Raw genomic sequence first — 27,362 nt, forward strand, 5'->3', positions numbered from 1 at the left:
TCTCAAAAGTATTGCAGATGCAAGGCTAAACTGAACATTCAAAAGAAATCAGACTTTTTCTTGATAGACTTTGTGGTATTTCTTTTATTATTATTTTGAGAAGGGTCCATTTCACAAGCAAAATAAATGATCTCTATCTGATGATGATCAGTGGATTCTGATTCAAATGTTAAAATAATAAACACTTGTACGAATATATTTTATAATATTTTGCGCTACCAACGTTACAACTTAATTTTGTTCATTGTAAAATAAATCTTTCAAGTCACCTGAAGCTGAATACTTTTTAATTGGAAATCATGACCCAGTAGTACACCATAAGAGGAACTAAAATCCAGAAGAGCAGACTAGTTTTAGTTTTAGCACCAGCAGACTGGGGAGGTGAGACATTGTCCACCACTGATGGTATGGTTTGGTTCAAGTTTGATATTTCATCAATATTTGCTGTGGAAATATAGAATTTTGAAATACATGATTAACAAAAACCAAGGAAAAGTACTATTCAACTTGTCCAGTAATTATGATGGTTAGCAGTGGCCCTTCTTCCCTGGCACCTTTGTTTCAATTGATAATCTAGCTTGCATTTTACCGTCTTTCGGAGATTCAACAATTTTACATCTTTCAATACTGAATACTGGTTCTGAATACTACATTGTGAAATGCGGATAGACTGTTTTCACTGGTACGCGCTGATCAAGAAAAATTCTCGACGGGTTAACCGCTTTTTTTTTTACTGAAAACGTTTAGAATTTTAAAGATCATTTAACTCGTTTTCCCAACTCAAGGTGTACATTTTTTAGAATTGGAATTTAACTTATTCAGGCTAGCCAATAATGATACTCAAAAATCTGTGCCTGTACAGGGGCGTAGCAAGGTCTCGATTAAACGGGGCAATATACCATTTTCTCGCCAATCCACAGGAATCCTGCATGAATTAATTTGCACCCCCTGTGCCCCCTCCCTACGCTAATGCCTGTGTATATCATACAAGGTCTTACATAAACGGACGCTGAGTCTCCATGTTTTCTTGGTCACAGCTGGGCCTGTAGCAAGTTCAAAAGTAAAATCGCCCGAGTCAGAAACGCGCAGTTTTCTGACTTTAAGGACACTTATCCAGTTGAGATCTTCGTCTAATGTAGTAAAGAGTACAAAACGTTCGCCGTATGAGGGGACGAGTGTTGTTGAACCTTTCTTCCATTTCATTTGTTGGATCTGAAAGATAACAGTTAATGGCATAAATAAGTTACTCTTTTATGTAAATTGAAGAAAGTCAGCTCTGGAATTGATGGATTGCAAGCGTTCCCAAGGGAGTGAAAAGACAAAAGCATGGCGGCCATTGTGGTGCCGTTCACAATGGATGCTAATGAGAAATCTTTTGTTAAATGGCACCAACATAGCCGCGATGACGTAACGTGCAATCGAAGAATAATATCTTCAAGCTAGGGCCTTAATGTAATAATCACGTGACACATTCATTGAGGTCAACGTGTTTCATGACGGGAAATGTCGAGGTGAGAAAACGTCATTCCTGAGTTGAACTGCATGGATCCTCTAGAGAGGCCAAATGACTATGAGTAGAGCTGGAGTTACAGCCTCGTCACGCCATACCGTGACAGTAACGTTGTCCAATTATTTTGAGTGATTTGTAAAAAGCGATGAGGGAAGGGGTTGAAAAACAGTGATGGTATACCTTTGGTTTGGGGTTACCTCCCTTCACGGTGGCATTGAACACCACTTCCTTGTCAGTGTCCCGAGCGATGACGTAGTCTTCTTGGGGTTTGAAATAAACCCTTGGAATTACTGGAAAATCAAAAGGAATGGAATAACTTCATGAAAAATACTCTCTGGACAGGGACGATAGCAACACAATGCTTTTAACAAACTCTACTTATCGACTGAGCCAGAAATCAACCCTGGACCACAGCTGAGAGACGACAATTTACGCACTACACACCATCCATGCCATAGAATGTTTCATCATCTGCATTTAAGATACAGCCAATCGCATAGAATGTTTCACCATCTGCATTTAAAATACAGCAAATCACGATGCAGGAAAGCCGTTGTATCATAATTAGGCCGTATTTCATCGTTTCTTTCCATCAGGCATTGCGATTGTTTTGAATTTCTTGACTAAATGCTTAGGTATTTTCAACGATGTGTGTCAAAATAGTTATAAGATGCTTTCTGAGCACATCGTATAGATTCCTCTCATCATTCTTACCCAGAACCAGGACATTAACTGTTCTTTCGAATGAACACGCCTTTCCTTTCACTACCACCCTGTACTGCCCAGGAGTCTTTTCGTCTATTTTGATGAGCTTCAGTTTCTTGCGCACTCCAGCGGTGGATTCTGTAAGAAATATTTGAAAAGTCAGTTACGAAATACTGTTATAAAAAAAACACTGATAGTAGCTTATAGGGAGGACTAGAGCAGAAGGTTAAAAGTTTAGAACGCAAGCAAGTGTCTACACTTAAATATTACAGGAAAAGGTCCTGGTACAGGTTACATTTTCCCCCTGCAACTTGCCATTGCAAAACTTTTACAGGGCCGCAAACGACGTGTACAGAGTTTACCATTTTTATTTAAAAATATTTTCCTCTGCGTTTTTTTCAACACTCAAAAATCGATTTATCAAGGGAGATTACATCTGCGAAAAGTTGCTGCAATCATTGTACAAAGTAAAAATGTTCTCGCAATAACTTGAAGGTCTCTTGAAGTTCTCTTGGTTTTCTCACAAATCCACGCATTTAAGGAATATAAGACGCGCGTGCATAAACACTTATAAAGACTTTGGAAGCGGTAGGACTCGAGAAAAGCAAGCTTAGGAACACGAGGCGTAGCCGAGTTTCCCCCTTGCTTTTCGAGAGTCTGTAGCTTGTGTTTATATTACCATACACTAGAGAGACACAAGTAGCCGTTTTGTAAAATAAATAAAATATATGAAATATTTTGGAACGATTTTGCGCGAGCGTGTCTCTGATATAAACACGGTAACCAGCCAATCAGCATGCGCGTTATATTTCAAATACTTTTGATAAAACTCAATGTAGCATGCAGACCGTCGCTTTCTATTTCTTCGTTCCACTTACAATGCTGTCTATTATCTTAATAACTTTTTTTTACTTCTTAAAAGCCTTACTCACCAGGAAAGCCGTAGCGATCAGTTGCAGCCTCGATTGGTTTGCCATCACGATACCACGTGACAGAATCTAACTGCTTGTCAGTCCTGAGCCTCACTTCCAGGATCTGATTCACACCATCAACAGCCTCGAATGGCGACGAAGTGATCCAGGAAATAGATGGTATTTCTAATCAACAAATATCATGTTAATGTTTTAAGTTAAAACGTTACAAAGTGGCAAGACCCAGGGAATAGTGCTGAATAACTCAATAGTACAACTTCGGGTTCGGTGTGGTATGTTAGTAGAGTTGCTTGTTAGTTCTCTTCCGTGCTTCGAAGGTTTTTCTCCAGTTTCTCCAGTTTTTCCTCCTTCCACAAAAATCAATTTCTAAATTCTAATTCGATTTATTGGTTGCCTCGTTATTAGGTCCTAGACCTATAAGGCTTTCCGTCCACCTAAGGGTGGTATAAAGTTGGACAATTTTTTAAAAATTTAGAGTACGTTGTCGTATTATGTGCCATAAGATGAATAATTTTTAAAATGTTGATTTTGCTTTGTATATAGAAACAAAATCAATTATAGCAAGTTTTATTATCTTCGTTTATTTAAACTTCCAGTATGCGTTAAATACTTTACGAGAATAATGCGGAATTTTTATAGTCCTAGGCAATATCCTTGGCTTGTCACTAACAAATGTCTACTCAAAGGTGTAGAATGCCTTTACTATTTCGCAGTTTTGCAATATCACCCATTTTTGGCATTGTCTCATCAAGTTTTGTCCATCATCTATACCTACACTATCCATATCATGTACAAGTTGTTTCTTATAACCTGCTAGAAGATCTAGAACAATATTCACGTGATGTACGAAACTTTCTCCTAAAACATCAACTCTCTGACCCATCCATGGATCGCTCTCCTTTCCTTTCTCCCTCTCTCTCATCCTTTGCTCCCAATACAGTCCTTTCACTGCTCATAAGTCCATTACTATTGATATATATTGATTGTTATACGTACCATTACCTCCAACAACTGAGATTCTTGATAGCGCCGAAGTAAATCCGTAACGGTTGTTGACGAACACTTCAAAGTATTCTTCGATTATCGGGGGGTAAGGTTCAGTCCATAAAAATGTTTCATTCCAAATACCTTTTGTCTGTTGAAAAACACAATGAATGACAACATCAAATAAACCAATCATAGTGCGAGAGATATAATAATCCAATCAGCATGCTAAGACACTAGTACAAACCCGTCACGGTCACTGTACGGTCCATACCGTACGCTTATCAAGGTCATATGTATCTGTTTATGTATTTGTATCATATGTATATGTATCTGACTCCCTCCCCTCCCCCCCCCCCCCCACTTCTTGCTTCGTTAACTTGCAGTCCCACTTTTTCTCTTCTGCATACTAGGCTCTTATATTTTCCACTCTAAACCCCTTACTGCTTAGCGTGCTCCACGGTTCTTGATAGCTTCAAATATTATCAATCAAGACCTTTAGCACGACGTTCTTGCATTTCGACGTCAAACGCGTTTTCCGTCAAACTTTTGACATTTAGCAAGGCGTCATAACGAAGTTTCTTTGTTGCTGGAAGAGCTGCCAAATTGATCGAGTTTTCATTTATTTTGAGAGTTTCTCCGTATTTGCAGGCGTAATACTAGGCCTGGTTCGTGCAGTTAGCGTTAAACCTGATGCTAAAGGTCTCTAATATCAGCGGTACATCACCTGATAAGAAATCCTGTAATCGGAAGGATAGCGCACTTTTGCTTTTCCTCCGACGAAGACCGTTTTGAACCATTTTGCTTGCCACACCTCAGGATCGAGTAGATCTGTGTCCACGGCTTTAACAGTCAGCGGTCCTGGAACATTGTAACATGCGTCGTAATGTTCGGGCAGCTGTATTTGAGGTTCCACTGTTGAGATTAAATCGAAAAATATTCAGTGTTAGAATAGAAATTACCGCTGTGTTTCTTGATTACAGACTCATTTACACAGGGTTAGCCTCGAGTTTGTGCAGAATATTCATGTGTTCCAGTGAAGGTCCGTGGAATTTCAACGTGTTTGTATTGTTGAAGTTGTGCATTCTTTACTTTACCGTTGGTATTTGTGAATATTTAGACACTGATACGAGGCTAACCCTGTGCAAATGAGTCTGTAATCAAGGAACACAGCGGTAATTTGGAACTCGAAACTGGTCTGTTTTGTGTTATTCATTTGTTTGGACATGACTATATATTCGATTCCTTAAGCATTAATCTTTTTACTCAGTGAGTAACTTGCATTCTGTGAAGAATGGAAGAATTTGAAGAAAAGAAGGCATATTTAAGCCTCTTATTTTCCCCTTAAAGATAAAACAAGATACGATTGTGCAAAAAAAAGTTAACTGAACTTCCAGACCCCTAATCCAATGCACGCCGGTTAGTCAATATATTTCAGAATGATCGAGTTTGTGCAATACATACTTTGATGTCGAAGTTCAATCATTGCTTCATTCCTAACGCCTCGCGACGGCACAAACACTTCGAACTTGTAGCTACCCAGATCCTTAACGTCCATGTCCACGATTTCAAGTATATGGCTGCCTGTGTATGTATCCCCAAATAGTGCCTTATCATAGGTGTGGTAATACCCTCCATTACTGTATCTGTGTACATATCAATCAATAGTATGGAGTCACTTAGATTTTAACTTTGAATCTCAAATAAGGAATCTTTTCTTCGTTACAAAATCAACGCAACCAGAATCTTCAGAGCAGAATTGCAGAATCCCGCCTCCATGAGACTGTGCTTATCGTCACCCCTGCAGCATGGTTCGAAAATGATGAAAGTGAAGCCTTCATCACATAATATTTCTACCTCGATTTGTTCCATGTGGGATGAGTCAAACATCAAAAATCACAAAATCATAATCTACGCATGCTCACTACAACGGAAAGATGCCTGAGTGGCGTCAACATTATTAAACTATTAAAGGATTGGTCATTAATTAGCGTACTTATATGTAAGGAAGCGTAATAATTCGCACGAGGCGCATAATGCCGACCAAGTGCTCCAAAAACTCGATGGAAGCACGCTAATCAATGACCAATGCTTTTTAAAACATAGCGAAACCTTAAAAAATCATTTGTTGATCGAAAATGTTTCAAATTTTGTTCTATGGAAATCTTCATTACAAAGCGCGAGCTACTCAATCCCTTCAGCGTGCACGATCGATTTTTGGATGCACGCTTGCGCACGCTAATCAAGCAATCAGAGTGCGCGTTATATCGTGGCTATGTTGTAATTGGGGTTTGCTATGTTGTGAAAATCTCATTAGTTATACATTGATCAGATAGTTCACTCTACTTGGCCAGCACTGTATCTGTATGAAGAGAGGAAAGGAGAAAGAAGCAACATGCCAACGTTTTTTAGATACAAAAACGCTCCCACGTTCCCCCCTTTTCACTCCCTTTTTCACTGAGAATCCGTGGGGGAGAGGGAAGGGACTGGGGAAAGAAGAAGAAGAAGAAGAAGAAGAAGAAGAAGAAGAAGAAGAAGAAGAAGAAGAAGAAGAAGAAGAAGAAGAAGAAGAAAAAAACGTCCAATACCAGGTTCCCCCTTTTTCCTCTCCTTGTCACTGAGAATCCGTGTGGGAGGGGGTAGGGACTGGGAAAGAAGAAATAACAAACCTGCTAACGTTCAATACCAGGCTCTCCTCTTCTCACTCCCCTTGAATCCCTGACTCCGTCACTGGTTATCTTTGAAGTTTCCCACCTGACTGACGCTACAACGAGAATGTCCAATGTCATCTTGTTTGGAACTTACCCTTTCATCTTTTCCTTGTACACATCTCGCTCTTCACCGAACATCGACACGTGAGGACTGCTTTTTATCTTTGGTTTGATTGGATAAGACACTAGTTTTATCCATGTATCGTCGTCGTCATTATCCAGCTTTTTGTACCAAGAGATGACGTATTCCTCAAAAGTTGCTGATTATCGATATAAGAACGACAAAATGCCAGTTATACGCGGTCAGATTCTAATAGTCCAGCTTAGCTCACACTTGAGATACAAGTGCATAAACAAATAATTTAGAAACTTCAAGTGCCTATGACACGTAACTCAATATTTTCAGTATTGGTTCTACATAAAGGAAATTAGTTGAATGGTAAATTATTTTCGTATGATTTAAGTGACGCATCTTGAAGATGTCAAGGTTAATACTTCCAAAATGTTAATGAGTGTGATGTCCTTGATAGTCTTCAAGATGCATCACTCAAATAATGAAATGACTTTTATATATAGTAGTAGGCTTGATATGAAAGATGTGAAAAGATAAGGCGCACGGTCACGGTCTTCATCAAACATCTAATCAGCCAATCATAACGCGCGAAATTACTTGTCATTCAATGAAATTCAACCAGGTTTTTCAAAAACCAAGATAAGTCCTATCCATTACTTACCATTGATAAAGTAGACCTTTGGTTCAAGTCTGCACTGCCCTTCGTCCCGCGTGCGATGCGGTGAAGTGGCCAACGGTAAATACCAATTAGACAAACAGTTTGTACCACCAAGAATGGACATGTACTCGTAACCACGTGACAAAGCCAGTCGTGCGCATGCTCTATAATCATTATTTGGGACACTTCCAAGGTTAGTGAAATGCCAATCTAGTAACCGATTTTCGATCAAACAGTTGTGGATCGCCATTGGATAATAAGCTATTAGAGAAGTATTTATTGTTAGTCAGACCCGCAACAACCTAACTCACTTTACCGAGGTTCATAAGAAGATTGGTATCAAACAGCTAATGCATTGTGGGAAGCAAATAAAGGAGAAAGGGAACCTTTGAAAACGGGTTAAATGTATCCAGCTGAGCGGTACACGCGGTGCGCGAAGCATGAGTGGACAAAAAACCGGCCCCTAAGCTTGAAAGAATGAAGAAAACATGGCGGTGAAAGTGAAATTGTTTTAATATTCTTCCATTCCATATTTTCGCTTATTGTAGGTACGTATATATATTATGTTTTAAAGTCAAAAGAAAACAGAGGAAAACGCTAAAGTTGGGTTACAGTAGCCTGGGAGTGAGGGCCGACGGCAAAACAGGTAAACGCGCTGTAATTGGCTAAAACAAAATTCACCGCTCAGCTGGATTGTCTTTAGCCTTCTTTAGCAGTTTTCCACTTAAATATTCAACTTTGTCTACTTATTAATACTGAGGAATCAGTTAATAGCCAATCTTTATTTAGAATCTTAGAATCTTTATTAGTAACGAGAATCCAATACTCACGCATTCCTATGACATAAACACCTATTGATGCAATGTTACCGCTGGCATAAACGACTGCAGGTTCAGACCAAATGGGGGTACCTCCATCATACGTTATGTCAAAACGCTGGAGAACAACTATTTGAGGGATATCTAAATAAAGTTAAAAAATTATTACTGGAAGCTGGTAGTGTAAGTATAGACGCCTGCGACTTTATATTTAAGGGGGCGGTTGTCAATTGGACTCTTTAACCGCCTCCTGTGACATGCTCGTCTTTTCTATCGTCTTTCTCGTGCTGTGTTGATTGTAATTTCTATTATAAGAAATGTGTGTATTTGGTAATGAAATCAATAAAACAAATTATAATAAATATTGAAATCAAATAAAAATGAAAGATGAAAAATACGTTTTCACGAGAAACATTTTTTTTAAATGGAGAAAAATTAGATTGGGACATCACCCCACACAAGAAAAACATCTCAATTATGCTGTATCCAGAAACCAAAGAGCGCCGCTACAAAAGTATTTGAGTATAGTGACTGGGCCTCTACTTTCACATCCCCATAATCCTTTGCGTCTTTGGAGGGTAACCAGAGGGTAAAAATCCACTTATTTTGCTGAAGGCTGATCAGACAATGTTGACAATACCTTGTTTGGTATCCAAAAATAAAATGAAGAAGTAAAAAGCAGAAAAAGATAGAAGCTTGAAGACGTTTAAGGTAAATTTTAAACATTTTTTCGTAAGTCAATACATTTTTTGTAAGACCAAAACTCTTGATCATCTGTACACGCAAAAATAACTTGGAATAAACTGATAATCAGTATTGTACAGATAAAAGCAGGTATAGTATAAATTCAATTAAGAAACCTTTCAATTTGGGACAGTTTTTTGATTGGTTATCCCCAAAAGACGCAAGGCATTATGGGGATGTGAAAGTAGAGAATATGATATTTTTGGATACTTTTATCTGAGTGGGGTTCCCTGTGGTTTGTTCAACATAGTAGTGCAACTTACATGCCTGCTGAGTGCATGTTTTATTACACTTTTAGTTACTTTTAACTGAAGTGGGTTCCCTGTGGTTTGTTCAACATATTAGTGCAACTTACATACCTGCTGAGTGCATGTTTCTCATGTCATCGTGAGGTGACGTCAGCCAAGTAGGCGAACGAGGACCTAAAAAGGCAGATGGCATATTTTAACATGTATGAAAGCAATCCTACAAAAAAGTTTAAATATTGAAGACTAATAGATATTATAGCAGAGGCTTTGCACCTTTGCCGCATGGACGGGACACAGGAACAATTGAATCTTGGTTTAATCTAATATTTACATGAGAATAAATTTAGTTTACCAGGGCAAATGACTGCCCTCTTGTGATGGTGCAAAGCCTCTATTTGTGGTGACGGAAGGTTTTCCAATTCTAGACCACGTTTTATTCCCTTGAGTATCATTTCTTTTTTTAACGAACGCGCATGAGAAGACACATGGATATGGATAACTCAAACAAAGAATCTTATTCTCAAGAGAATGACACATGGTGCGCAATGGGAAAACATTGCATCACAACGAATTAGGTCTATAGACCCACCCTTGCATGGTCATGAGACGTCAAAGGAGCTCAATATGGAGGACAAAAAAAAAAAAAAAAAAAAAGGATTTCAATCTCATGAGAACTGAAAACCTATTGTTATGTCCTCCAAATTGAGCTGCATTCCGACGTGCTGCAAAGCCTATTATGGTCAAAAAAACTACTGAAAGTCACCCATCAATAGATATCTTAGCCGTTAACTACACTTTACCTTGTTGAACAGCAATGATATGTTGCCAGAACATTTCTACATTATCTCTGGTTCTCCCGATACACATAAAGTGACGACTTCCAAAATCACTTGGAAACTGGTTGGTTGCTAAGGTGAGAGTCTTCTCCACCAATGGGAAGTCCTTATAGAAAGCTTTCTGATACCACGTGCTTTTTGCTCTATCTAAGTTGACCCTGCGAATGATTACATGATTACATAGGTAATACCCCTTTTGCAGATCAGTTCCTCTCCTCATCAAAATGCAGTTCTGAAACTCATAGGGCGGCCTTACCCCGGGGGGAGGGGGGGGGGTACTCCCCCATATTCGCTATGCGGGTACGTGCCGCCAAACAGGGTATGGTTTTCAGCGATTCTACTCTGGAACAGGGTATATAAAATCGCGCTCGCTCTGGAACAGGGTATATGAAATCACCTTCTCTCCTCTCTGGAACAAGGTTTTCAGCGATTTTGCTCTGGAACAGGGTATGAATTTCAGCGATTTTTACTCTGGAACAGGGTCAGGGTTCAGAGGGCTCAGCGGCACATCCCTACCCTAAACGGGCAAGAGTAAAGGGGCCTTGCACCAAGGGCCCGGTTGTACGAAGGGTGGATAGCGCTATCCAATCCAGTGGGATACGTCGATGCTGTTATACAATAAATTTATCCACTGGATCGGTGTCGGATAGCGCAATCCCATCCTTCATTTAACTGGGTCCAGGAGCTCAGTAATAAGACACCTATCTATGTACGCCATACTTGAGGTAGTTAGTGTGTCCCCATGTCTCATAGTCTCCACAATTAAAGGTCAGACTAACGTCAGGTTCCAGTGGAACTAGAGCAAGCTTTTGAGTTTCCATATCTGGAAGAAAATAGAAGAATGCAACTGTAATGGCTACCGGTATCAAACACGTTTATCCTGTTTATTCAAGGCATCAAACACGTTTATCCTGTTTATCCAAGGCATCAAATACGTTTATCCTGTTTATCCAAGGCATTAAACACGTTTATCATGTTTATCCAAGGTAGCATTTATTCCGGTAGAGTTCTACTGAGTCATATTTCTATACTTAACTTACCGCGTAACTTCTTTTCAAGTCGTGATTCAAAAGATGTTCCTATGAAGAGTAAACATGTAAACTGAAACTACGAGAGAACTATATCCGTAAACGTTGCGTAGAAGTGCGCGCAAGGAAAAACGAGAGAAAACTCCTAGAAGAACGCTCGAAAGAAATCAAAGACTCAACTCGCTTTCTAATCTGGTATCCGAGTGTTGACCCCGCGAACACAATGGTGGGTGGGAAGCAGCGCAACCCCCCCAAAAAATTCTTTCTTTCCCTGAAACAACATCTGAATCAAAGAAAACCTTCGAATCAAGGGAAGAGACCCAACAAACTTTCAGCTCACATGTGATGTCGAGTTCAGGAATGGAAGGCGAGACCCTAAAGGCGAGACCCTAAAGGCGCGATTACACGGAGCAATTTCTCTGCAACTTGTCTCGCAACGACGTTGCAACACAAGTTGCATGGAGCATTGCAGCGTGTAACCGACAGCGCAATTTGTAAAATGCTGCGAGACATATTGCAGATATCGTTGCAAAAAGTAGAATTGGTTTCTACTTTTGGCAGCGATTACGTCTCCGTTGCACCGTGTAGACACTCTTGCAACGTGTGTCGCAACGCTCTTACGAGACAAGTTGCAGAGAAAACTGTTGCGTGTAATCACACCTTAAAGAATAGCCGAAGGCACCTCAATTCCCTCATAAATATATGATTACAGAGTACTTACCATCGTCACAGCCATAGATCTCAACACGCATACACACCCAGTTATGCCAAGCCACGGGGACGAATCTGATCTTACGAGCACGAATACGAGGGTTAAGATAATGACGAACAATACTGTCTGGATCACTGTTGGCTAGAAATACCTGTCAGAATGATACAAATATACAAATAACTTGAGTTTCTTTCCTAAGAAAATGAATGGCGATTTATTTATTTTAGCGATTAGTCCTCCAGCCCGAAGGCCATGAGGGCGAGAGGACTAATTGTTTTAGTCAAATCCATTTAGTCGGTTAAATATATAGATGCAAACAAGTTTTGCATTAAAGTTAAATAGTCTTAAGCCGGCACTTTTCGCTACTAGTAGGATATAACTTATAGCCTAGTAGTAGCTTATACAATTAGAACGCAGCACTGATGGTATACCACCTCTAGTGAACAATATAAACCATCACTCATCTTTTCTTAAATACTTGTCAATACTCGTTCTTGTAGTGAATAAGGCGTCACCCATCTTTTAGTCTTAACTACTTCAGTTTCCGTACCCTCTCTTGTTCTCTCATAGAAATAACAGACCAAGACACCCCATCCAGGCTGTAGTGAACAACATAAGCCGTCACCCATCTTTTCTTCATGGCGTCAGAGTAGCCCTGGCTGGCAAACCCATCGATGATGCGCTCAGTCATTAGATCGATTTCTGGAGGAAAAACAATAAACAGCTGTTGTTAGAGTTGAGATGGTAGTTCAATATTTTTTCGTTTTCAAAGTCACTTATAAAATATCTCTTATTTATTATGTGGTAAGATATACTGCTTTCACGCGCCGTAATAGGTCAATTTGCGGTCCATTACTTATACTACGGCAAGGACCGCGCACTCTCATTGGTCGACGCCCGTACTTTATCATAAGAGCAGACAGGTGCGAGTTTTTTATTTCTTTATTCGTATTCAAAATACCAGCTTTTCTATTTCATAAAAGTAAAAACTTGCTTGCTGTTCTGTGCGCTGTTATATAGCATTTTGGGACGGACTGACAAAACACTCGAGAAGAGTTAAGAACACTCCTCTAGCTACGCATCGTGCTTACCGAGCGAGTCATTTAGTCCGTAGTAAGAATTGAAATGTGTCATTTTGTCCACACACCAGCCGCCATTTTGTTTTAGTCTTGCGTGACGTGGTTCTGTTCTCGTGTCGTGCTTCAGGTGTGAACTAGCTGTGATTTCCTTGTCTTTGATGATGTTGCTTTCCATACCCAGAGATGTTTTACACGCTACAACAAACATCAAATAAACCAGATACCCGCTTCAGTCGTTCTTAATAGCACGCGCGGAATCAAACAATCCAGATGAATTCCTATAGCGTAGGCTGAGCAGAATGTAGATTTGTCGTGTTGATTCAACTAGAATTCCGCCATGAGTTCAACTAACATCAATTAAGATTAAGATGAAGAATGAAGAATTCATATTTCATGACCGAATCATGGAAAATAAACGCTATTCAAAATATGATGTTGAATTTTCAATTCTGATTCTGGTTGACCTTGAGTTTGATCAAAAGGGTCCACTCAACTGGAGTTTAATACAAGTGTTTAATACAAGTGTTTAATACAAGTGTTTCCAAGACATTCACGAAAAACATGTTTACCTGGAGAAGGTTTCCTGGGTCTTTTAGGGAACTGCGGCTGGCTTCCTAAAAAAACCCAATGCATTCAAATCCAACTTCAATCATATCCTGTTAGACAAATAGAACTAGTGCCAAATCCATAACGTTAGACTATGAAATATGTAGAGGATATTACATGGGCGCGCGGAGATACGAAATTTATCTTCGAGTATTGAAAATATATCTCTCACGAGTGAGCGCAGCTCAACTTAACAAGCGTTTTATTATTATAAAAAGTTTTTATTTATAAACTAATAGCTTAAATACACATGGAAACGATATTTTCACATGTGAAAATAACATGTTATTTTCATATGTGAAAATATCAGTTTTTCGAAAAGGAGAAATATAGGTATTTTATGGATAATTATGGATAATATGATAAATATATATAGTTCTGTGGGTTACATGGAGCCCCCTTTTTGTCAGATCTCGTGAAGCCAATAATGTTCTTTACCCAGTCAGTAGAATGAAATTGGAACCCTCCCCCCCCTTTTTTTTAAATCCTGGAATCGCCACTGGACATACAAACTTTTACCTCATTAGTTATTCACATTTTGGTAAAAAAAGTTACTTTTACGTAAGAAAAAAGACCTTACCAGGTTCATAGCCCACAAGCACTATTCTTAAACACTGTTCAACGTAGTATTGCTGAGGTATGACCCGAAAGTAACGACTGAAGGCCGTGGGGGTGATGTCAATGGCTGCATACCCACAAGGACTTTGTACAGCAGGTAGAAGCTGGGGGTAACAGGAAATAGTAATGCATTAAAGGTGCAATAAATAGACAATTATGCAGCAGGTAGTGTAGAAAAGTACAAAAGGTATTCATTAGGCATACAGTTGATATACCTCCAAGCTGCAGTTGCAGGACACATAGTCGAAAATGTTAAGGCATACGCGAGCGAAAAACTAGGCATTGCGTAAGTATGTAGTAGATAGGGTGTTAGGTAGTAGATTATACTATAAGAATGCAGGTGAAAGTCCATGTGCGAGCGACGAAAGAGTAGGCATTGCGCACAGGGAGCCCAATTTAGACAAAAGTGAAAGGTGAAAATGAAATCGGAAAAATTGAATAATTATATATCTTTTAATTTGAAGCTAAGATAATTTTCTTCGTAATATGAAAGAGTTAAACAAATCGATACAAAATGCACTAAAACATTTTTTGTCGCGCGCGCCTTTATTTTTCTTTAACTCCTCATGGTATCTAACGTCGCTCATATGTATAAGTTATCTTAAATACTCTTATAATCGGCATTACGTAAGGATGAAGTAGATAGGCAGTAGATTATACCATAGAAATGCAGGACATATGATGAAAATGTTGGCGCATGCGCGACGGGTTCAAATCCAACATGGCGGTATGCAGTAGAAACAATGGGTATGCATCAGGGAGAATAACAGCTAATTATAGCCATATTATAAGAGAGAATTATAGTAGTATGTAAGAGACAGATATGCATGCAGCTGGTATACATGCAGGATATAATTATACAGTAGATATACAATACACATGCATGACGCATTAGGCAAGCAAAAGCTATGCAGAAGTGAATACGATAGATGTAGTAGATGAGGACTGGCCCACAAACATGACCTTTATTCGGTAAATACCGCTGTGTTTTATGACTGAAGGCTCTTTTGTACAGGTTAAGCCTCGTTTAAGAGCAAATCATTTGCAAAAGTCAATTATAATCGTAAAGATGTGCAGTTTGAATAAGTTGAATGATACCAATGTTTTGGAATCCCACGGACTTTAAATGGTATCTGTGAATGGCTGACTTATACACGAGGCTAAGCCTGTGCAAATGAGTCTGTGGTCTTAAAAAAACAGCGGTATGATCGAATACGAATGTTGTGTAAACATAAGTTATAAAGAGCTCATAGCCCAATACGATCAGCTTAGCCAAGTCAAATTGAGCTTACCCTGGTTCTGAATTTAAAGTCGTCCTTTCCATTATAGTCTCTTGTCAAGACCCACGTCTTTGAATCAGGCGAGTACATGAACGAGACTGAACTAGTATGAGCCCTGCATCCATCCTCTCTTGTTTTATCGCCTTGAACCACTATTCTACTGATGGCGAAGATCTTGAGCAAGTCGATTTCGTAAAGATTGTAATTCTTTTCCACTCTTTCTTTGACTCGAGGATCTCCGAAGTGCAGCTAAAATAATGAAATAAGAATGAATCTCCGGCACAATGTTCCATATAATGATATTGTGAATCACAGGGAGCTCAATCTAGATCAAAGTAAAAGGTGAATTTAAATTCCGACCTCGTTATTATTATTATTATCGTCATCATCGTTATTGTTGCTGTTGTTATTGTTGTCGTTGTGGTTTTTGTTGTTGTTATTGTTGTTATTATTATTATTATCATTGATTGTTATTGCTGTCGTTGTCGTTGTTGGTATTGTTGTCGTCGTTTTTGTTGTTGCTGTTGTTGTTGTTGTTGTTGTTGTTATCATTATTATTCAACCAGAATGCTCGGAAACCGTAACACCACGAAGTAGTTACTATGATTAAAATTTCTTAGCTAAAATACCAGATACTCACAAAAACAGGGTCTTTATACAAGGGACACCATGCCCAGTATGGGTCTCCCTCCAGCACGATACTTGCTCTGGTCCTGTCAGGTCGAGTAGGAGTGCTTCTCACCCCTGCATTAACACGACGGTGTATTCCCTGACCGTACGATATCGATTGGGTCTCGGCTTCATGACCATGAAAAAAAAACAATAATTGATTGTATCTTTGATGCTTTTGCGTTTTTTGCTTACAGTGTTTTTGCTTACAACGTCAAACATTGTGCATCTAGATCTGTGCATTTTAGAGCGATGGCCCTTATAAAATCCAGAATAGCAAACGAATCCTGAGACATGGTCAGAATCCAATCGATCCAACTAAGGTGGAAATGAGCGTGTTGGGTTTCTGAATGGAGAAAAAAAGGGGAATCTGGAGAAAAAACCCTCGAATCAATGGGGGAAAAAAAAAACAAAAACAAATTCTGCTCAAGTTGATACAGATACGTTCTTATTTCATAGAATTATACAGCCTTTCCCTCTTCCTTTTCTGATTTATTCAAACGATTTTTATCATATTTTTCTAGTTTATTAACGCTAATAGAGACTTAGGTAAAATATTTTTATTGCGCAATAATTTAGAAGTTAAAACTTTTGCAGAAATATTTAGATGCACCGTACTGTTAGACTTTCAAATTGTTCGCGCGCATTTTTAATTATTGTAACTCTTATATTATTCATTTTGAAGCAAGGTATTTCTACCTTATAGCCTTCTCAGTTGCTCGCAGGTGGCAAGGAAGCGTCGGCACTTGAATGCGAACTATAGGCTAAATACTCAAAAGTCTTCAGTTTTCTTCATCGCGAAGAAACATTTCAGACACATCGTTTTTTCAAATTATTCGCGGGGCGTTTTGAACTTATATTTTCATGGGATTGATTGGTTCAAATCAGCTTCTCTGACGAGGCCGAAAAGAGCATTTGAATCACTAGCAATAAAGAAACTAATTAGGCAGTTAGTAAAGTCTTTAAATGAAGATGCTGTACCCATTCATAGTAGACGCACTTTGTTATTAATCTTTAAGACATTGATTTTTTCGTTTGTCTTTTTATGTTTAATAAGCCTTCAAGGAGAGCTTCTATTTTTAGTCCATCTTTTGTCTGTTCATAATGAGCATGAGAATCACTTGCAACAAAGGAATTAACGAGGCAGTTAGCAAGGTTTCTAAATTAAGATGCGGTGGCCTTTTCATAGTAGAATTGTCTTTTTGTTTTTCTCTGTTTATTTAACATGCATTCAAGGAGAGTTTCTATTTTTAGTCCATCTTATGTCTGTCCATAATGACACAATTCTTTTCTCAAAGACTGAGTTTAAAAATTAGACGAACCGGAGCAAGAGAACCTTTCTCTGGGAATCAGAATTGCATAGAAAGAAATAAAAAGATGAGAGTTCTAAAACTAAATAACGTTTTCCCTAGAATATCGAATTTTCGATTTTTACTTAGAGCTTTGTTCTCACGAGCCATCTGAAAAACAAATGTCAAAAAAAAAGGTCTTATTACATTCATTCAATTCTAACTTCGAGGTTTAGCAATACAAAATCATTACGGGAATTTATTATTGCGTCAGAAAAGAAACGCAAAGTGAAAATTTAATATCAGGGATTGAAAACATTATTAGACAGTATACTTAGTACATAAGTCATGACACAGGGGCGATATTAACCTTGCATCTCTTTGAAAACAGGCCTAGTAAAGCCAATCTGAATCTTCTATACTTAATACAGTACACTATAGGATTAACTGCGCTGTTTCCCAACCCAATGAACATGGATATCAAGGTAGCACTGTTCTTCATTTTTTCGCCAGAAATAATTTCCATAAACAGGCAGATACAATACGGAGTCCAAGTGATGAAGAAAGCAGATACCATTACTAACAAAAGCGTTATTCCCTTGACTTTAGAAGTTGGCAATGGCGTGGAATTTGACTGTTTAGATGATGTGGAGGGCTCTATAGATGACTCTATAGTAGATGACTCTAGATCTATAATAGGTGGGACTTGTAACGCAGCGGTTGATTGGTGTTTCACCACAAAATGTCCAAGTACAATGGTATTTTGGTGCTCTGATTTCTGGTCGAGTACAGCTCTGCATAAGCGAATATTCATGTATACCATGGCGAACATTGCTAATCCATAAGTAAGGAATATAACTCCGATAGTAAAGGCGACGTGAAGCCAGCTGCTGGACCAGTGTTTCTCACGGCATTTCTCAAGATAGGGAATAAAGCATTCGTATGACGTAATGTCGGTAAGTCCAGGAACTAAAGACCAAAAGCAGCTATAAACCCAAGCGCAAATGGTCATCATTACGATTCGTTTGGAACTCATTTTTCTGTGATACTTGAGTGGGTAATAAACAGCGATGTAGCGATCAAATGACAGTAGCGCAAGGTGTATTATCGATGAAATGCAAAAGAAAAAGTTCCCAAATCCATTAACGAATTCCCAGAAGGTTCCTGCTCGCCATTGTCCTTGTATGACCGCATCTATCGCAGAAGGAACAATCAGAATACCAACCAGTAAATCTGCTACGCATAAACTACACAGAAACTGGTTATTCGTGGGGTTATTCCTGCTTATTCTAATGAAAGACAGCGCCATGATAGCCACAGTATTCCCAATGATGGTACAGATGGCAACAATAATTAAGTATGAGATGACGACTGCTAACAACCCTCTCGACCAGTCTTTTATCGGTAGAAAATAATTGCTATCTTCTTGGAAACGTCCTGTAGCATTCACGGATGAAGAATTATTCATTTTGAAACAAGGTATGTCTACCTTATCGCCTTCTCAGTTGCTCGCAGATGGCAAGGAAGCGTCGGCACTTGAATACGAACTATATGCTAGATCCTTGAAAGTTTTCAGTTTTCTTCGTCACTAAGAAATATATCAGACACATCGTTCTTTCAAATTATTCGCGGGGCGTTTTGAACTGATATTGTCATGGAATTGATTGGTTGAAATTAGCGTCCCTAAAGATGCCGAAAAGAGCATTAGAATCACTTGCAACGAAGGAATTAACGAGGCAGTTAGTAAAGTTTTTGAATTAAGATGCGATGGTCTCTCTATAGTAGACGCGCATTATTAACTCAACTTTTTTAAAAGATTTTTATGAATTGTTTCTCGTCTTTCTCTGTTTATTTAACGAACCCTCCAGGAGAGTTTCCTTTTTTAGTTCATTCAGTTTGTCTCTTTATTACACAAGTCTTTTCTTATTGTGGCTAGCTTGTTCTTGTTCTAGTTTGTCTCTTTATTTCACAAGTTTTTTTCTTATTGTGGCTAGCTTGTTCTTGTTCTAGTTTGTCTCTTTATTTCACAAGTTTTTTTCTTATTGTGGCTAGCTTGTTCTTGTTCTAGTTTGTCTCTTTATCACACAAGTCTTTTCTTATTGTGGCTAGCTTGTTGTTTTAATATGACGGGCACAGAATCAACAGACAGATGATTGCTTACTCAATGGTGGTAAGTGTGATGTCTTTTGTCTGTTTTTCATAATGACACCCAAGTCTGATCTTTTCTCAAGGCTGCGTGAAAATGCCAGCTGGAAAATTGACAGACTTGGAGCAAGCTCCACTCGCTAAGTTTATATCTTTATTATTATCAACGATATAAAATGGTAGACACTCACTAATTCAATGCGTTAACTATACTCAATGCGAGATACCAGTATATCCGCGAAGTGTGCAATTTATTTATTTATAATAACCCTATTTGCAAACAAATAATAATTATTAGAAAAAAGTTGCAAAAAGGGTGCTGCCAGGGAAGAACTAAATCCTCATATACGGCAGCCCCCACTAACTAATAACAATGAAATCTCTGGTAGAAAAGAAAAAAAATTACAATTATAAAAAAGATTAAGAAACTATAAATTATGAAAATATTATAAAATCATAAAGTTATTGGATAGAGTGGGAGACAATGTGATAAGATTAAAATTATGATAAGAGCGCAACTTGAATAAAAATGCATTTAGAAAATCTAGCTATTCGGCATTCTCATTGAAAGTTACAAACCTGTTGTTATTCATGTACCTCATGCGAGATACTGTCTTTCAAAAATAGTTTGTCCTCCTTTGCGACCTACAACATCTGTTCTTGGGTGAATTTATATTTATTCTTTTCTCCTTTCACGAACCACTGAGCATTTTGCACAAAGCATCGTATTGAAACTTTTATGCGTGACGAGCGAAGCATGTTCCGGAAGTGGGCTATTAAGATTGGTATTTTTTCTTCCCGCGAGCTAGCGGAAAAAACATGACCACCTTTTCATCGTTTTTCTAGTTGTATTTCACTTTACCTTTCGCAAACCTTCTCACCAAAAACTAATATTCTTTTCTTATCTTTATTGGTAATTTTTTTGGTGATTCCTTTTTACTATTTTAAAAGATTTTTTCACTGGTCAACTGACATTTCACGTTTGTCGTAAACGAGATTCTTTGGCTCAGGTCAAACGTCGAACTTCACATGAGCGAAACAATGGATAACAAGGCGATCTTCTTTGAAGTCATTAGGTTCGGCTCATGTAAAGTTCTACGTTTGACATTGTTCTAAATTGGAGTATATATAACTGATGTTTCGGGGTTTTTTTGTCTACGCGGTTTTAACCTATTTTTATCATTTTCATTTATTATATTTATGAATTAATGATTTGCTTACCAGAACAGCCGTAAACCTCAAACTTTAAGCATGCTTTGTAAGGACCAGTTGACTTGGATCTTGTAAAAACAAACCGTACATAACGTGCTTTGACGGGTGGGATGCACCAGTAAACGGTAAACACGTCTTCGCCGCAGCATAATGCGTACAGATACTTTGGACTATACTAAAACAATAACAGAAACAAAGATATATTAGATATTCCCAAGATAACTGAGGAGAAAAAACTGAGTCGTGTTGGCATTACAATGCATTTTGGGAATTTTTTTACCAGTTACATTTAGCTTCACCTCCTGCGAGTATCCACAAGCTGCAGTTTGTATCAAAAGCTTTATTTATAAGATATGAAAGGCAGAGCTCGTAATACTACGAGCTCATAAAATTCCATGGGTTTTCTAGGGTATGAGTTGAAAAATTCAAGAACCCTTTATGTCAGAAATAATGAAAAAGTTTTACCTTAGAACAAGCGTCTTACTAAGTGTTGGTAGATAAAACACTGTTATTTTTGATTTTATTTGTCTAATACTTAATCTAATGGTGATGGAAATTTCAAGGATTTTTTAGGAGTTGGTGTAAAATTTTTTTATTTATTTAAGAAGTTTTTCAAGGCCCTAGAAGAATTCACTCGTTAATTTCATTGAAATAAATATACTTATTTCAATAAAGTTAGTCACCAAAAAAGAATGTGATCGCTGAGAATCATGGGAAATATTTTATATCCAACAAGTAAAGCTTTTTACAAAAACTGCAGCAGTTGAAAATGCTCAGAGGAGGTTAACTTGTAACTGGTAGAAGATAGAAGATCTCCAGTCCATCAACAGTCATCAAGCGGTTGAAACATGTAAAATGCATCTACCCATAATCCTTGTCGGTCTCAGCTTTGTAGCTTTTCTGGTGACTAACTTTATTGAAATAAGGGTATATAATTCTAATTAAGATGAAAGACATTTTAACAAACCTTAAAAGTAGCCCAATCCCTTCCATTCACGCTCACTTCAATATTCATGTCGTGTGATACGGTAATCTTCTCATACTTGATGTTTGAGACATATTTCGGCCAAGACGACAATCGAACCATTATCCAGGGTCTTTTATCACTATTAGTATCTGCGCACCAGAGTTTATTGTTCAGGTGACTCCATCTTGCTCGATAAGGGTAGTGAGGTTCCTCATCTTGCTGGTTTGAGATACTGTGTCAATAAAAACAGGGGAGGAATTAGTGAGTCTTGCCTGATAAGGGTAGTGGTCATATCTAATTTCATTGATGCTGAGTATTTTTCCTTGTTTACAGGCGTATTTCTGGGCCAGATTCCTAGGGGTTAGTGTTTAGCGATAAACCTGATGCTGAAGGCTTCTATTGCTCCAAATAAAACGGAAAGAATAATTTCGCCTTCAGCTTATGTTAATTTGAGTTTCTGTACCCTCCCCTATCAATATTGACAATGACATTATAACGGCAGCTCTTACCGAAGACGCTTCAATCTGATAGTCCTTGATCTCGCCCGACTCCATACCAAGCGGGTTTATAAAACTACACTCGTCTGCAAAAAAGTTAGTGTTTACATAATAGAATATATAACATACTCTATGTTCTGAGTGCAGTACGTTCACAGTCAGTGGTTCTTCATATGTGCGACCCTCAAGCGCCAAAGACCCTTAAAAAAGTTTTCCAGCTAAGGTAGAATTTGAAGCCAAGAATGTGAGGGCTATTTCTCCCCCTCCCCTCCCCCCAAGGCACGCCTCACCGCTGTAGTCATGTCTTCAATTCTGGGACCCTTCGTTGGTTCTCTAATGTTATGTAATGTGCTGGCTCAATGGACTCTGCAATCAGCTTCTACTTCCAATTTGATCATGAAACGAGTCAACGCTTGTTTCGACGCTACTTTCACGAGTCAAGGAAGTTTTTTTCAAAAAATTATATGTCGTAATAGGTCATTTGCACCAACAGGTCACGTGTCCCTACTTCCTTGAAACAAGAAGTTGTGCTTGCTGTTCAAGCCAAATTTCCATATAAATTCTTATAAATATTCAATTTTATTTTTATTGCCATTTCTCCTTAGGTACATATTCAGTTCTGAAGCATCGCTAATATGAAAGAGCCCTTATCATTTCTGATGCTCATTAGAACACAACTACTCGCTCTCAGTAATAGGATAGGTCACATGACATATTATTGCAAATGACCTATTCATGTGTGAGAAATTTCACTCACCATCGTTAAGCTTTCTGTTGGGCTCTTCAATTCTCTGAACGTTATTCTTCGCTTGATCTAATGAATGTAAAATGATTTGCATTGGGATTAAGACTAGTAAGCACACTTTTATTGCTACATTTTTTAAATAAATATTCCCTGCTAGCAGTGTCTCCCTTGTTGGCGATTCTTTTCTCTGCCAAGAAACTTCAACAAGGTCCAGACTTTGCTAGCAGGGTAATTATAAATAAATTAATAATACTAAATACCTGATTCACAGCCGAACACGTCAACATGTGGTACACAAGCTCTTCTAACGAAAGCCTTGACATTCAATCGAATAAAACGAGCGTGGATGTTTGGCTCAAAGGTTTGTAGATGGGCTCTTGGGAGACCGTGTTCGCGGTTGATTGTTATGGCTGCTTCTTCGTATTGTTGAGTTACCTTAAAGTGCTGTGTATAAAGAATTGAAGAAAACTGACTTACTACCTTAGAACCCGGAGAAAAACCCTTGAATCAAAGGAGTCTACTCATATCATACGATCGCAACCGAGACCTCAGAGATGAGAAACGAGTGCAGCAGCGCGCGCGCCACCTGTAGTAATTTCTTAATGTTATGAGGTGGCATGGGTGGCAAATTCACTGCTACAGCGCTAGTTCCTCGCGCCGCTGTGCAGTTCATGCCTTGGGTCGAGTGTTCGATCCATGACTGAACTATGCATCCATATGTGAGTTGAGTTTGTTTGATGTGCTGTTCTCTTTTTTTCCGGGTTCTCTTTTTTTTCCGGGTTCTCCGGTTTTAATTTCCTCCCGCAGTAAAAATCATGAGTGTCGTGTGTTGTGAAGAGTGATTGTATCGGTAGTGCGTAATATCATATTCCTTAATGATAATGTGATTGTATTGGTAGTGCGTAATATCATATTCCTTAATGATAATGTGATTGTATTGGTAGTGCGTAATATTATATTCCTTAATGATAATGTGATTGTATTGGTAGTGCGTAATATTATATTCCTTAATGATAATGTGATTGTAGTGGTAGTGCGTGATAATATATTCCTTAATGATAATGTGATTGTAGTGGTAGTGCGTAATATTATATTCCTTAATGATGTGATTGTAGTGGTAGTGCGTGATAATATATTCCTTAATAATAGTGTGATTGTAGTGGTAGTGCGTAATATTATATTTCTTAATAATAATGTGATTGTAGTGGTAGTGCGTGATTGTATAGTCCTCAATGATAAGGTATTATGAGCAGAGGTAGTATGTGACAATATATTTGTTACCCTTGGTCTTCCACGCTCATCAAGGATCTCGGCCCATATTCTGCCATCGGGACTGTGTTCTACAGTGTAATGAGAGACGAAGTGCGCCCAAAGCCCTCCAGGTTGTACAGTCTTATCTGGTTCAGAGTCTATATCGATCTTGTTCTCTCCCAGCACGACAACACCAACAATGCGTTTTGCTGTACCTAGAATCAATCCAAGAATGAAACTTTCAAAGCCTATTACTTTTACGCACTTTTTAATAGCCTGGTAGTACGCGCAACGAACATTTGTTGTTATCGTTGTCAACTAAAAAATATTATTAATCTTCGCGCAGTGATATCTACGACAAGCAAAGTGGCAACATGGGGTCTTACGCACATAGTGATAAGTTGCGCGATTGAATCCCTTGCCCGAATTAGACTACCACCGACACCTTCAACTATATTTTGTCCCTCGTCTTTGAATCCATCTTCGTTATCTAGTCTTTATTTTACCTTTAAAGCATTCACTTTTTCTTTTTTCATTAAGGACGTTCGCGGGCAATGTTTGTGCGCATCGGATTTGCGCATATGACGTTGGCCTTGCGAAAAAGATTTCGAGCGGCTATATGTCGAAAAAAACATTGGTGACCACCATTTTTTATTTCCTCATCGAACCTCTATTATAATCTAATTTTACCATGCGAAGTTTGAGGGGGGGAAATATGGAAAACGTATTTGTACATGTTCTTAAATTATCCATTTTATCAAGAAAAAATAAACTAAGAGAAGGAAAATCTGTCAGTATTCATGCTTATAACCATCATAAATAACGTTTGATGCTATTTTTAGAATCATGTTTGCCATTTTTATTTGCACGCGTATGGTGCGTGCGCTCTACGGAGTTTGCTAAAAAACACACACAAAAAAAAACCAGAGCAAACAGCCTAGAGCGCGTGAAGAAAAACAAACGATCAAATGGATGATTCTAAGGCCTAGGGCAAACGTCGAACTTTCCATGTACCGAACTCATTAAAAACAATGGATATCAGGTGATAATGAGGCGGCATTCTTTGATGTAATTAAGTTCGGTGCATGGAAAGTTCGACGTTTGCCCTAGGCCTAAGAATAACATCAATGCCTATTAAGAAAATAGCATCAAAAGTGCCCGATGGCGTACGGGGATTAATTCTCTTTTTTTTTCTTTCTTTTTTTTTTTCTTTATTTTATTTTATCTCCTTCACTTCTTTATTAGTTATATATTTGTTATCTAACCCTGAATCAAATGATTAAGCTACTACTAATTTATCATTCTTCATTTATCCATTTTCTCATTTTTCATTCAGTCAATCAACTAACCTAAGTCCATCTGAATAGCGGTCATGTTAAACCCTGGATGACAGTACTCCAGGTTGACATCGACTTTTTCCATGAGGTAATCATCTCGTTGAAGTTTCTTGGTCTTTGGGTCGGTCAGGAGGATCCAGTCATAAGACCTAATGTCTTCAGTTTCTTTAGGAACCTCAAGCCAAACTTCTTTGTGTCTTAGGTCGCCAGTCTTGCGAAATGACTTCATGCAATCTGGAATCCAAATGATTATATCCAGTTAAATTTTGATGACGATATATAGACCCCTTGGTTTGAGCACAAAGCAAAAGAATTTCATTCTCATGAGAATTGGAAATCTATTGTTATGTCCTCCTGCATTCCGACGTGCTGCAAGGAGTCTACTTAACAAATTGACATCAGATTTTAATGTGTCTGTCCTCTTATTGACGAAAAATTGCGTTGACGTCAGTTTTATCTGTCTCTCCCCTTATTGATGATTAAAAAAAAAAAAAAAAACAATCATCGCGCGAGAAATTTGTAAGTTATTGTAAAAAGAGGCTTTGCACCATCACGTGCGGGCGCCCATAATACAGTTTGTACTGCCTGTGGTTGGATGGCAGAACAATTAAAAATTCCCTTGCTCGCTCGGAAATTAAATTCTTTCTCGTGTTAAAAGATTGTATTTTTCCTGCCATCTACCATGGTTGCAGTCATGTAATGGTGTAAAACCTCTAAATAGGGACCCCCCTGTTCGAAGAGGTGGGTTTGTTGTGCACTGAAGTCTATTTTCCAACGACATCCATGAAGTCTCTCTATTCTCTATCTTCCAGTTGCGGGTGTACTCAAAAAAAGTTGCAATCATGAAACAAATACTGTACAGAATAAAAAGTTATAAAACACGATTCCAAAAAAAAAAAAAAAAAAAAAAAAAAGAGCGCAGAAAATTTCTTCCGCAAACTAGAGTAGTTTTTCCGGCCAATGAGTCAAAAAACCTGCTTTGATGAAGTTAGCGTTTTTCGAAATTTTAGCGTCAAAATGTTTCGAGGTTTTAGTTGACTCTTCTCTCCAGTTTCCTTTCTCGGCCACGCCGTCGCTTGTGGAAATATGAACGTCCATGCTTCTTGAATCACGGGTTTTACTTCTCTAGTTCATATGATGTTTAAAACTGGAAAATATGGAATTGAAGGTCTAGTTTCGCATACGCTCGCGAATAAAGCGTCACATAAAACAAACAAACGCAACGGATTTTTCGTAGTGCTTACAAGGTGTATCTTTCCTGTAAAGAGGAACGTCAGCAAGCTTGTAGCAATCGATGACTCCATTGAAGACACAAACCAACATTAACACAGCAAGCCCCAGACGAGACATAGATGGATGTTGAGCCGTTCACATCTTGAAGAAAATGAACATTTTTGCCTTGGTAACTCGCTTATGACACTGTTGTCATTCGTTTGTGATGTCATGATGACGTTGTTAGCGCGCGGGCGAAAGAATGTTCCAGAAAATATGAGAAATTTTCAAAATAAAAATGTAAAGAGAAAAGAAAGAAAAAGTAAAAAAAGAAACTAGAAGGAATGAAGAAAAAGTAAAAAAAGATCTTTATCTTGGACTTGTTATTTTTTTTAAGGTTCGCAAGTTTAAAAAAAAATATTTAGCGGTCTTGGTTTAAATTAATTAAATTGCCGGGCTTAATAGTTCACAGCCAGTTCTCATTGCCGGGTTTCAT

General features: G+C 38.3%; 2 protein-coding genes across 2 annotated transcripts; both read right to left on the reverse strand.

Moving 5' to 3' along the window:
* Positions 1 to 109: 109 nt before the first annotated feature.
* LOC116293691 (uncharacterized) lies at positions 110 to 27,004 on the reverse strand. The gene is made up of 28 exons (XM_089036466.1): positions 26,899 to 27,004; positions 25,667 to 25,888; positions 24,348 to 24,532; positions 23,327 to 23,510; positions 23,079 to 23,135; positions 22,334 to 22,407; positions 20,867 to 21,032; positions 16,183 to 16,340; positions 15,555 to 15,791; positions 14,478 to 14,484; positions 13,051 to 13,233; positions 12,510 to 12,661; positions 11,969 to 12,110; positions 11,260 to 11,298; positions 10,940 to 11,042; positions 10,184 to 10,377; positions 9,495 to 9,557; positions 8,404 to 8,535; positions 7,577 to 7,834; positions 6,937 to 7,102; positions 5,596 to 5,777; positions 4,859 to 5,046; positions 4,144 to 4,282; positions 3,148 to 3,312; positions 2,225 to 2,353; positions 1,691 to 1,800; positions 999 to 1,212; positions 110 to 444 (listed from the first exon to the last, which is right to left on the reverse strand). Exons 1-28 carry the CDS (start codon positions 27,002 to 27,004, stop codon positions 287 to 289), a joined length of 4,113 nt encoding a protein of 1,370 aa, XP_088892592.1. The 3' UTR covers positions 110 to 286.
* LOC148906933 (trace amine-associated receptor 1-like) lies at positions 17,847 to 18,968 on the reverse strand. Its single transcript, XM_089036394.1, has one exon. It carries the CDS (start codon positions 18,966 to 18,968, stop codon positions 17,847 to 17,849), a length of 1,122 nt encoding a protein of 373 aa, XP_088892520.1.
* Positions 27,005 to 27,362: the final 358 nt, after the last annotated feature.

Source organism: Actinia tenebrosa, unplaced genomic scaffold, assembly GCF_029948245.1.
Source record: "Actinia tenebrosa isolate PJP-AT-01 unplaced genomic scaffold, QUT_ActTen_1.0 PGA_scaffold4__44_contigs__length_22323623, whole genome shotgun sequence".
Lineage (NCBI taxonomy): Eukaryota > Metazoa > Cnidaria > Anthozoa > Actiniaria > Actiniidae > Actinia > Actinia tenebrosa.

Coding starts and splice junctions, on each gene's coding strand:
- LOC148906933 (XM_089036394.1), bottom strand. CDS start 18,968: ATGAATAATTCTTCATCCGTGAATGCTACAGGACGTTTCCAAGAAGAT.
- LOC116293691 (XM_089036466.1), bottom strand. CDS start 27,004: ATGTCTCGTCTGGGGCTTGCTGTGTTAATGTTGGTTTGTGTCTTCAAT. Junction 11,043..11,259: donor ACTTGAAAAGAAGTTACGCG/GTAAGTTAAGTA, acceptor ATTTTCTTCCAG/ATATGGAAACTCAAAAGCTT. Junction 9,558..10,183: donor TATCATTGCTGTTCAACAAG/GTAAAGTGTAGT, acceptor CTGCCTTTTTAG/GTCCTCGTTCGCCTACTTGG.